Here is a 12,828-nt window from a genome sequence, read left to right on the forward strand (position 1 = left end):
ACGGATGCAATTATTGAGTTGGAACACTATCACTGCAGGTGAAAACTTTGAAAGATCACTCCAGGCAAAAGCCCAGGCAGTAGTTCCATTGCCGAAAGGCTATCTGTCAATCGATGGTACTTGCTGAATTATAGAGTGCACAGCACTGTACTAAACACTTGGGAGAGTACCGTTGTAATCCCTGCTCTGCCACTTGTCTGCTGTGTGGCCTTGGGCAAGTCACTTAACTTCTCTGTGCCTGTTACCTCATCTGTAAAATGGGGCTCGAGACTGTGAGCCCCATGTGGGACAGGGACTATGTCCAACCTGATTTGCTTGTGTCTACCTGAGCAGTTAGTACAGTGCCACATAATCAGCACTTAACAAATTCCACAATTATTATTATTATATAACAGAATTGGTAGGCATGGTCCCTGCCCGCAATGAGCTTAGAGTCTAGATGGTAGTTGTCTGTGAGGCCAGGCGGAGTTCTCCTTTCAGGGCCACAAAGAGCCTGGCCTGCATTTGTGTCTTAAACTGCCCAGCATTATCCTGGAGGGAGGAGAGGCAAATTAAGAAAAGCAGGGGAAAAGGTGGAGTTGAGTGCTGTACTTCAACTCTGAAAGCCAAAGGAACTTGTTGTGGGCAGGGAACATGTCTGCTAACTCTGTTGTATTGTACTCTCCCTAGTGCTTATTACTGTGCTCTGCACCTAGTAAGTGCTCAGTAAATACCCCTGATGGATTGAGATTAGGTTGCCTCACCTCAATCAATCGTATTTATTGAGCGCTTACTGTGTGCAGAGCACTGTACTATGCGCTTGGGAAGTACAAGTTGGCAACATATAGAGACAGTCCCTACCCAACAGTGGGCTCACAGTCTAAAGGCATGATGCACATGGGATAATTTTACTGCACTATATGATGGTGATGGGGCAACCTGATTTGGAGAATTTTTCTCCGTGGAAGGTCAAATATGTGCACAGGCTACTCTCTGTCCATGAATGGCCTCATGTTTCATTCCTGCTCTTTTTAACCCAGAAAAAGAAGAATGAGAACGAGTCAGCCACCGAAGGTGAGGACTCAGCCATGACTGACATGCCAGCGACAGAGGAAGTCACAGACATCGGAGAAATGAGAGAAGAGAATGAATAGTGATCCAGGAGGTTCTCGTTCTCCCCCAGGGACAGTCGGAATGACACTTTGGCATCTTTTCTTCTCTCATCTTTTTTTTGGGGTTGTTTTTTTTTTTGTTTTTTTTTTTTAATGAAGAGGCCTTGATTGAAAAGGTTTCAGATAAATTTTCTAGCATACTGGGTATGCTCACATTGATGAGAGACCTAAAGAAAGGTCTTTTGCTTTTGCTTCTTTTTCTTTTTTAAATTGAATTTGTCATCTTGCTCCACAAAACACAACCGATGGCTGCCGCCCAGGAGAGGCTGTCTCCATTATTTAAGCCTGCCACCTTCCCCTGGACAATCTGCACCTGTCTGTCTGTCTCTGTGCCATTGGCTCTGCTGCCGTTCTTTACTCTGCAAAGTCACCCTCTCGGCCTTCCTTCTTAGGGCTGAAAGACCGAAAATGCAGCCGCATAAAACCTAGCTTTCTTTTTCTTGCGCAAAATAACAGCTGTGTGAACAGACATAACCCTGGTGGTCAATTGTTTTTCTTCACTTATGGAGTTATAACCTGGATGTTCTTAAAATACGCAAAGATCTTAGCAGTCCAAACAGAGGAAGAGGACTGTCAATGGGCAGCACTGAAACACGGAGTTTATTTCCCTTGGAGTGAGGTTGGTGAACTCGACCAATGTCATATGATTCAATTATTTTTGCATTTTACTTCGTAAAATTTGAGGACAGTGTAACAGCCCAGTGTAGATCTTGTTTTAGAGTTGTCATCACATGACACTATCAGCTTTCAAAGTCCTCACTGTGCATGCCGTTTCCTGCAGAACGATGTCTTCTTATCTGAAAATGACACTAGCTAACAGATTGGAGTGGTCTGACATTCTGTCTCTTAAGAACTAAAACTTTACCAAAGTTCTAATCCAGCGTTCTCATTCCAGATCGGTGTATGACTACTTGTTAAAGTATAGTTACGGTATAAAGAGTTCTGCCTTTCTTCTAATGCTACAGTACATCCCTAGAGTATCACACTATAAAACCAGACACTTTATACAATACATCCAAATCACTTTTAAATCTTCCCTGAAATTAGGCATTTGAAATATATTTTTCTAAGTTTGGGCAGTGATTTTTTTTCTATATTAAACTATAAACAAGTTTAGTTCACAAAATCCTTGACTGAAAACAAAGAAAAATTTTATTTTAAATATATATATATATATACTGTATGTGTGGTAATTTATTTTTAGGCTACAATACTTTGCCTATTTTTGCAATTTCAATAAAGCATCTCTAATACAATATCCTGTGTGTAGAACATACCCACAGAAAAAAGTACTGTCAGTGAACACTCTCCTCTGACAGTTTGATCACTTGATCAATTGTACAATGGCAATGAGAGTTTATTACAAACCACCAGTTTTTCCCTTTACTAAGAAAACAGTGGGAAGGAAAAAGTGAACTCACAGTTTAGGTTTCAAGGTTACCAGACATTTCTTACCACCTTTCTTCTTAGAAAAGGTCACAGACAAAGTGGGCTTTGTGCAGAGGTGGTGTTGACATTCCAATGCCTGTTTTCATCATCACGCATAAGTATGCCTGTATGGTGTCTAGACATGCTTAAACATACCCTTAAACACACTAGAAGACTAAGTTCATCATATTTTCTTTCTCCACTGCTGCTGGGAAATTTCCAATGTATGGCTTCCTGACAATAGTAGAGATGGAATGAGGGGGGGAAATGTTCTAATGATTTTTTTCCCCCCACCACATAAGATTAGAAAATGAAAGCAGCAGTATTCCTAATAGTCACATGAGTGTGTGTTGCGGGGGTGGGGGGCGGCGGCAGAGCTAAAATAATCAAAAACATCAAATTACAGCAAATACCAACATTGGAATACTTTGTGAACCACGGGAAAGTAAAACTCTTAATACATTCTATCTTCTGTTTTAAGACAGGAAAGAGGTGGGTGTGTTATATGACACTACTGCTTTGTTAAACCAGGACCAACAGTCCTTCTGTAACTTCCTAGACAGCAACTCTTCTCCAGCTTGGGGCAGTCTGCATCTTTTTTTCCCCAGGTGAGACCTTCAGCAGGCTCTACTTGAGTGCTAATCCACATCCCCCTGTGCTGAAATGACAGCTGGCTGGCTCACTGCTGCTGCTTTGGGAACTTGGAAACCTCTTTCTTTAGTGTCAAGGAGAAAATGGGCAGAGAAAGCCAGAATGGCCTTGCTACGTAAGTGACATGGGCCTGCCGTTGGTCCCAGGCTCCTGCCCCCAGCCTCCTGCTGCAGACTCCACTGGCCTTGCTGTTTCTGAGCCACATCTAGCTGGTGCCCCTACGTTGCCAAACTACCCTCTGTCTGGGTCAGCAGCCCTCGGGGAGGGTCTCAGAGGCTCAACTCTAATGCCAGCGTTCAAGATGTGAAATGATGGTGCAGGGCAAAGCTGTGGTAGAACAGGAATTCTGCTGGAAACACCCCTCAGGCCCACTCTTCTAGTCCCCAGCAGGCAACAGCAAAGCACAAAGGTAAAAGCTGTGACTGCCCCGTGAGCTTTCTAAAACATGGGATTATCAACTATAGCATTAATGGGGCTTACCTCACTGGTGGTTTTTGCTTTTTGATCCCCGTCACTTCTCTCCTTCAGGCGTTATGTAGTTCTCCGTTCTTCCTGTTAAGTCAGAAAAATAGAAAAGTTGCTTTCATGTTTACCGAATACCTAGAAATAGTTATAAAAAAGAAATCTGACTAGCGCTTCTCTGGATGGGTTTTTTCCCCCCTTAGTTTCACTCTTGTCTGGGAACAGGATGGGTGGAAATGTGTTGAAAAATGGAAGATATATTTATATGATTGTAAAGTTAAAAAATGTTGACTTTTAGAAATATTTTTATTGTATTTAAAAACCTTTCAACCTAATAGGTGGATGTCCGGGGCAGACTGTGTTCGTCTATTTTGGTTGGGTGGAGGGTGAGCTGGTCTCTCGACAACACCACAACCGTCCCAGGCAGAAGGTTGTGTCCCAAAAGGGTTTCGGTGTTTGTGGAGAACCAAAGTTTTGACAGCATCGGGGCCCTTGGGAAGAGGGAGAAGGTACTCTTTTAAAGCCCCAGAGTTGCGTAGGTATTGAAATACCTGCACTGCACTTTCAAGCTAACTTCTTAAATCCAGATAAAATGATACCTGCTTTTTACATAGAGCAATTGCTCTGCCATTTCTCCTTGTAGCTTGTACACCGACGACTGTTCTGCTGGAGGCACAGTCTGGTAAACATGGCGAGGCAATTGTTCTGTGTGATTCTTTTGCCTCCGTTCCTGTTCCTTGCTGCAAAAATGTGGGAGGCATGAGTTGATGCAACAAGCTGAACAGAGAAATTTTTCAAATGTCCTGCACATCTTTGGATTTTTCTTTTTCAAGCTGGCTGACATAACACTTATTTTTGAGTTTACTATAGGTGGGAACAGAATTCACTCTCTACTTGGAGTAGCGGGAATGAAAACTGTGGGTCGTTTGGTGTCTGATCAAATGGGGGGATATAGATCACGAGGAGAATGATCTTACCTTTTAAACAAAGATGAGCCTCTTGCAATAGAGATGAATTTAGGACTGTTTTGCTATCGTTTCCTTCAAGGACTGCACAAAGAACAGGGATACATTTTTAAAAGAATGCTTCTTTCGGGGGACCTGCAGCCATTTTCTCTTATGAGATTTTTTTCAAATGAAAGACTTTCTGCCTCCTTTTCAAACTTCAATGTGCATTTTCACAGACGGCTCCAACTACACGTGGACTCGGGCAGCACTTTTTACTGTACTGAGCAACTTTTATGTAGCTAAAATTCAAAGTGCACTTTGCTATGCTGAGATTTGCCAGCAGCTTGCTGCAATGTTTGTTCAAATTAAAGCGCACAAGAACGAAGAAGGTAATCTCCCTTTGAACTTAAAAGAAAAACTGAGAACCCAGGTGTAATCAGTTCACCCAAAGCCTCACGGCAAACTTGGTGGGATGAGAGAGAGTGTGCTGAAGCAAAGGGTCAGAGGACATCTCCCCAACTGGGGACCCGGGGAACAGTTCAGCAGGTCTACCCCTGGATGGCCAAGGACCGCTGGATGCGTGCAAAGGAAATGGTGCCTGGGAGTCTTGTTTGGAGAGACAGAGGCAATTCTCCCGGGGGAACTCCGAGTGTGTGGACCCAGACATTCCCATCACTTATTTTAATGAAAGACAGAACGAGTCGAACCTGTTTCTGAAGGCAAGGTTAGAGTGTCCCTTGATCCATCCCGGAACACCATGCTCCGTACCACTGGTCGAAATGGCGACCACTCGGCTTCATGCTTCCCCTGCCGGAGGGGTCTTCCTGCCCATGGCTCACTGGCTTCCTAAGCGTTTTCCTGGATGTTTCCTGGATGTTCTAGTCCCTTCGACACCGTTTTTCAGGAGCTCCGTCTGGGGAGGAGGGCAGAGAACCGTAGGAGCAGGCCGCAGCATCAGCCTCTAAAAATGAGAGTTGAGATAGAAAGTGGCATTTTTCTGAGTTAGACGCCCTTAACTATTTTTTCAAAGGTAATATCCAAAGAGTGAGCACCCAATACGAGAGGGCTGTGTCCCAGCAGACTCAGAATGGGGTCGAGGGATCCTAGAGGTATTTTTTGTTTTTCTTTTTTTTTTAAAAAAAGAATTACCTCATTCGTCATAGCTCACGTACTGCATTAGCAAAGCGCTGCTTGATTTTTTTTTTCTTTTATCATGTAACAGATACATCAGGAGTCTGTTCTGTACATGTAGCTGACCATTTGTTTATAAACTTGTTTCACTTCAAAAAGGTTGGCTTTAATTTAAACAGGTGAAACCATTCTCATTAAAAATGTTTGTGCAGCCTTTGTTTATGAAATGACTGCCGAGGTCAGTATAAAGCATATATTGCATTAAAATGAGTGCTGTTTATGTATTTAACAGAGATGTAAGTTTTGGCATTGTTAAGAAAATTTATGCTTTCCTCTTTTTGGGATTTGTGCTCATCAGATATTGTCAGATGCTTTCATACTCTGATTTTCCTTTAAGTAAAGCTCAAACAGTTTGCATACGAGGAGATGCCTTCCTTGATTCTGTTGTTCCAACCCCCTTCCTCTATTTAATGACAGCATTTATTAAGCGCTTACTATGTGCAAAGCACCCTTCTAGCGCTGGGGAGGTTACAAGGTGATCAGGCTGTCCCACGGGGGGCTCACAGTCTTAATCCCCATTTTACAGATGAGGTAATTTAGGCACAGAGAAGTTAAATGGCTTGCCCAAAGTCACACAGCTGACAGTTGGCAGAGCAGGGATTTGAACCCATGACCTCTGACTCCAAAGCTCACGCTTTTTCCACTGAGCCATGCTGCCTATTTCACTTTCCTAACGTCACAGTGAAGTGAGCCTGATAACCAACTGAACGTAGTTCCACTTACCATTTTGTTTCCTCCCCTAAGGGACAGGGAAGGAGGTAAAAGCAGCAGAACCAATTCCCACGACTCCACGGTTTTCCAACTGGGGTGGTGGGTACCTCTGGGGAATCCGCTCTGGAGGTCCCCTGACTTGTTTCTAAACTTAATCACTGGGGGGAAGGGGGTAGAGGTTTACTGAGCTCCTAGGAACCACCTCTGAATACCGTTAAGAGAAGCAGGCTTTGGAGTCACAGGTCATGGGTTCAAATCCTGACTCCGCCAGTTGTCAGCTGTGTGACTTTGGGCGAGACACTTAACTTCTCTGTGCCTCAGTTACCTCATCTGGAAAATGGGGATTAAGACTGTGAGCCCCCCGTGGTTCAACCTGATTACCTTGTAACCTCCCCAACGCTTAGAACAGTGCTTGGCACGTTGTAAGCACTTAGTAAATGCCATCATTATTATTATTATTCACACAAATCCAAAGGCCTTGGTGGGTCTCTAAGGACCTAGTATACAGTCTCCTCTCCCTCTTATCAGAGCCTGGATCAGTCCTGAACCAGACCCTGAGACAGGGGAAAGCATTCATGTTCTTGCGCCGACCCCACCCCCCACCCTAAAAGAAATTGCCCAGATTTCCAGAACAGTTTACTGGGCCTTTTCAACCCCCAAATCCATTCTTATAGAGCCTGGGCCGGGACGGGTCGGGGGGTGTTTAGCTCACTTTGTAGTAGTCACAGTGACCCAGCAACAATATATTGTTGGAAGAACTTTCACCAATCTCATGCTACCCCAAATGAACACTGAGAACACGTTATGGCTGAAATGAGGCTATTATTGACACCTCACTACCTTGTGTTTAAGGGAGCACCCCTACTCCTCCAAAGCCAGTGTGGCCACCTCTTAGTGCCTGCCTCTTCACTTATTTTCCCTATTGCAGGGGGTTGGGGAGCGCCGGGGCACCCTGTAATCGCTTCTCACAGTTACTGCCGGTTCTCTGGAGCTCAAATGCATCCAGAGAGTAGCTTACAACAAAGGCAACTGGCACTCCTGAACAGAGAAGGCCCTGTTGAAATATAATAATAATAATCACACAGAAAATGTGAGCAAGAATACCCACAGTGTTCAGCACTGGTCGAGAGAGAGGTGTGAACAAATTCTCAGGATTGCAGGTACCTGTGTCTTTTTTCTGCCTTCCTGAGAAAATATAAACTCCAAACCTCAGTGTACACTGCAGCCCCTCCCTCACAGCCAAACTGCTCCTCCTTCTCACCTTCAATCCCGTCAGCTTCCCAGAGAACCCACTGCGTTGTGAAAGAGACACCCGCTAGGCAGTTTATGTGGAGTTTACTTCCGGGTTACAGGCATTAAGTGAGAAAAGTGGCTTCACCCACTCGTCACCCTGAGGGTGACCACTAATCAGCGTTTCTTTCCACTGAAAAGAGGTTAAAAGACACTGATGGTGGAGGAGATGGGGGCATGATTAAAGACATAGATGAAGTTTCTTGGATGAAGGGGGCTGTTCCTGTTCAGTAATTCCTTAGGGGGTCAATCTCTCCACCACTTATCTGGCCAGTTACATCTCCGGGTACTTACCACACAGACCAAAGATGCCCCCAAATGCAGTACTGACCCATTTTACTACTGCTCTATGAAGAGATGATGGCTCTGACCTGTCTCAGGTAAGAAGGGCATGGAAGTTTTCTTCAGCTCGGGATCCTCTTTGGCTCACTGTTTTGAGAGGAGGGAGAGGAACAAAACACAGGATATCAGAAAACAATGATAATAATAATGATGGTATTAAGCGCTTACTATGTGCAAAGCACTGTTCTAAGCACTGGGAGATACAAGGTGATGAGGTTGTCCCATGTGGGGCTCACAGTCAATCCCAGTTTTACAGATGAGGTAACTGAGGCACAGATAAGTGGCTTGCCCAAGGTCACACAGCTGACAAGTGGCGAAGCCAGGATTCGAACCCATGACTTCTGACTCCCAAGCCCGTGCTCTTCCCACTGAGCCACGCTGGAACTGTGGCAAAAAAACAGTGGTTTAAATTCAGGAAGTGACTTTGCAGCATTTTAGCAGGTTAAGCATTTTTTGAGCACAAATGAAACTAGGCTTTCTGCTGTCAAATCTGCTTGCTTCCTGGGCAATCACCCTGTAGGGCCAACAGCTGCTAGAGAGTGCGGCACACGCGCGCGTACACACACACACACACACAAAATCACTCACTCCACCATCACTCCTACCCACCCCAACAAGCAGCAGATTTGTTTTCTAAGTAATGGCTGCAGACCAGTGAGCCACCTACACTGGCAAAGAGCCCCAGATAACAAGACCAGGCAAGTTAGGCCTACCCCTGACTCTGTCATGCCCTCTCACATGCTTCTTGCTCATGGAGATGCTGAAACCTTAGAGGACAACAGCTTCTCAAAAAGCTTGAATTTCCACCTCCAGGCCCTGCCAGATGGTGCTCAGCAGGGGCCCCAGGAAGAAGAGCCCCCCTCTAGACTGTGAGCGCATTGTGCGCAGGGAATGTCACTGCTTATTGTTGGATTGTACTTTCCCCAAGCGTTTAGTACAGTGCTCTCCACACAGCAAGCGCTTAATAAGTACGACTGAAGGTATGAATGAATCTTCAAGTGGTACAACGCCAGAACTGTTAAACTACATAAATGAGAACAGTGCTTTGCACGTAGTAAGCGCTTAATAAATGCTATCACTATTATTATTATACCATACAGAGGCAGCTAATCCTAATGCCAGGGCCAGGTACGTGATAAAACAGCTCTGTTCAAGCCCAGGGACAACTGGGGCAGAAACCGGCCCAATCTCCCACCCCAGTGGTCATCAACCTATGGTTTATCTGAAGCCACTGATGCAATTTTCCCAAAAGAGGTGAATTAAAGTGAGCAGCTGCCACTGCTTTCAAGCCCCCATGAAAGTCAACTTACAATTCAGACATCTACCTCCGAAGCTCACTGCTAAGAGACAGGCCTGTAGCTGGAGGGTCTGTGCTTCCAGCAACCCTTCTAGGGCTGGGGTGGGGATGGCCTGGCTCTGGCGAAAGAAGGACACGAAGCTGAAAGAGGTTAACGGCTAATTCCGTCCATGCCGGACAGATGCAGCTTAGCCACTTGCCTATCTGATATGATGAGATCACGGGGACTTACCGAGATGGGTAGAAACGTCTCCCCGTCCAGCTCTGCTGCATTCCCCGGAAAGGCATGTGCTTTGCAGCTCTCGAAGGTCAGCTTCACATCACCAGCTGAGCTGGCAGTCGGTCCAAGGCAGTGGAGGAAGGGGGCACAGATACCACATAGACCCAGCACGAGCTTCCTTATAGCATCCACCCGGCCACTGTTAACCCAATCAACCTCACAGCTCTTCAGGTTAAAAAAAAAAAAAAAAAAAAATCTCTGGGTAAACTATGCAAAACCTAGAGCCGGTATTAATCCTGGGCTTTTGCTAGGCCATTGCCAATGAAGGTCTTCAAAATGGACAGATATGGCCACTCCCATTTACAAATAGGCCACTGGAGAAGCCAAAAGAGCTTTTGACTTCATCTCCCCCACACAGCACAGAAAAGAGGGGGAAGGTCAATTCATTTTACTGGTTAGTAGTCTTGCTGAAAACACTGGTAGGAAAGGAGGCTGAAACCAACCTATTTTCGGATTGCAGTTGTTTAAACAATTGATTGATCTCTCTCTCTCACTCTCTCTCTCTCCCCTCCCACCCTCCCATCCATGGCCAAGGTTGACTTGAAAATTGGGCTTACTAAGACTACCTCGTGGCCCTGATCACGAAACAGTCTTGTAAAAAGGACCACATAGCTGGAGCAGTTCTACTGAGTGAGGGACATCTTTCATCTTCATCTGCATCATCAGTGAGAAAGCACCTTTCTGCAGAATGGCCCCTTTACCCTACACCCCAGAGCGACTTAACTGCTCTGCTGACAACACCGAGATGGCAGTTAGCTGGGCTGTATGTGTTGAGGGGGAGACGAAATTATCAGGTGAATTCACACATTTTACGGGGGGGAAAAAAAGGTTTTATGCTATATTGTATTAGTGCCTTCCAATCCTCACATTTAGTGTTCACGTATCAAGAGCCATAAATTGCCTTTAGTTGATTCCACATAAACCCAGACCCCACACCTATGGCCTCTTGCAAGCAAACACCCATTGGTTTGAGCAGTAGTTGCCATGAGAAGAATGACAATAGGAGCTCGTCACAATACTGTTCACTGAATGCGCTATTGGGAGAAATGTCAGACGATGCAGGGAAGAAACAGGAGACAGGCTGAGCTGGGGCCCACAAATACAGTGCCACCCAACTTCCCATGTGGACTCAACCCTGCCTGGGAAGAAGGAAAAGAGGAGAAGGGTCACCACATGGTTAAACTCCCCATTTTCCTATTGGTTTTCTAAAATCCACTCCTCCCTGTTGAGGAGTTTTTGATGATGAATTTTTTGATTGGATGAATTTTCATCCAATTCTTATAACTCCCACTCTCTAATGGACCAATATCACACTGCCCTTTTCCACTTTCCACTGAACACCCAGCTTTCTACAGAACTGCAACAGCATTCTTTTGGCCAGAGAGATCAAAACCACCAAATTACTTGAGCTCGATCATTGTTTTTCCCCTCAGTTTCTACACAGGAGGCTATAACTTCCACTGAAATGGAAACTAAAAACTGGAATTACTTCCAGCTTCCTCAATGCACTCTTTGTTCCAGGTTCTCTGAGTGTGCTATAACTTCTCATCAGGCCTGTGCTCTTTAGTTTACCACGTGGGGTGTAGAGAGGAACGGAAGAGAGTGAACAGCAGTAAATTTTAGCCACATCCACGCACAAGACATTTCCTTTCCAGGTTTCACTACTGAAACAAAACCAAACAGCCAGGGACAGATTCTCAAAGAAAGGTTTGGCTTTTATTTACAGGTATACTTAATATTTCCCTGTGGTTCGTGTTTCTCAAAATGTTTCCAGGATTTCAAATCAGAACAGGCAAGAGACGTGCAAATTCAGTAATTGTCTTAATTGTGAAAAACAATTCTTACACCAGAAAAGACAATGCTGAGTTTTGTGAAATGCCTGAATACACAGTTTTCGTTTGAGATGGCCTTAGGGTTTCAATAAAAACAGAATGAAGGATTTCATTGAAAACTTCCATAAAAATTCTAGCTACTGGATTTTAAGATCGCAAAATAGCACCTTTCCCCCGTGGGAGACCACAAAGCCCTTAGAGGAAGTAAGCAGAACATGGAAGCCAGACGCGGTCCAGGGACACAGTAAAATGAGTCTCTGAACTGACCTATCTGAGGTTGCACCTGTCACACTAAAATGAGTTCACAGACCAAGATAAAAACATCTCAAAGGAGACAAAGGAAACATCTTCTTCACCTTGGCTGAATACATAAATGCTGACTCGGTCTAATAATCTGAGTATCTAATGATGGTCCCTACAGAGGCACAGGTTAAAATCAAGATAGGTCAGTTGTGAGCCTTTAAAACATTTTCACTCAACCATAATTTTCACATCACCACATGCTAATCAATGTCAGTTCTCTCTGGGATGAATTTCATTCCTGTTCAACAGCTATCGTGCCTGAGTCTTTGAGAAGCCAGGATTAGGATCGTGAAACAGAGTTGGTGCCCTGCACCCTTTACTTCTCCATGACGCATGACTCTACATAATCTCACTGCTCCAACGTTTGCCCGCTGGAGAGTCCCAAGATCCCCCTCTAAAGAACCCTGGCTCTCACACGCGTTGGTCTTTTGCAGCCCATCATATTTCCTCAACGGTTTTTCTTCTTGGCAGAGAACATAGTGAGCTGAAAAAATCCCAGTGTTTCATTCATGTCAACCATGAGAAAGAAGATGAAAAGATGACTTCAACCCATGAAGTCTTTCTGGAACCAGAGAGGAACGCCTATGGTAATGAGGCTTTACTCACCTTTGAAGAGTCCTGTCCTCTCTTTCACCCAAACTCTGGAATCTGTTTTCTGTGGATCAGTAAACAGTCACTGCTTGTACAGAAGAAATACATACGGTAGGAAGAAAAACAAAGAATCTGGAAGCGTTGCTTTTGTACTGCTGGCTTCTCAACGGAGGCTACAGAGAAGCCATGTGGCTTTCAGGCTTAAGTGCAATTTTGCCCTAAATTGCAGGCAGGGTGCACCCTAATATAACATCTTTTTAGGCAAATTTTGTAGTTGATAACCAAAACTGGAATCCCTGATTCCCATTAGGGCTGGAATTCTGTACTCTGTGGGTTTGTTGTTCCTATCACC

The 12,828-nt window shown here is 44.7% G+C and overlaps 1 protein-coding gene and 1 long non-coding RNA gene across 2 annotated transcripts in view; one reads left to right on the forward strand and one right to left on the reverse strand.

The window, feature by feature from the left end:
* The window catches only part of ANKH (ANKH inorganic pyrophosphate transport regulator), a 109,732-nt gene extending 107,481 nt beyond the window's left edge, over positions 1 to 2,251 (forward strand). The window contains exon 13 of the mRNA XM_038770198.1: positions 1,020 to 2,251. Within this exon, the coding sequence (XP_038626126.1) occupies positions 1,020 to 1,133 (114 nt within the window). The 3' untranslated portion in view covers positions 1,134 to 2,251. The remainder of the gene's footprint in view (positions 1 to 1,019) is intronic.
* LOC119948724 lies at positions 1,234 to 4,843 on the reverse strand. Its single transcript, XR_005457042.1, has 2 exons — positions 4,292 to 4,843; positions 1,234 to 3,782 (listed from the first exon to the last, which is right to left on the reverse strand). It is a non-coding gene; the product is annotated as an uncharacterized LOC119948724 (long non-coding RNA).
* Positions 4,844 to 12,828: the final 7,985 nt, after the last annotated feature.

The sequence above is a fragment of the Tachyglossus aculeatus genome, chromosome X3, assembly GCF_015852505.1.
Source record: "Tachyglossus aculeatus isolate mTacAcu1 chromosome X3, mTacAcu1.pri, whole genome shotgun sequence".
Classification (NCBI taxonomy): Eukaryota; Metazoa; Chordata; class Mammalia; order Monotremata; family Tachyglossidae; genus Tachyglossus; species Tachyglossus aculeatus.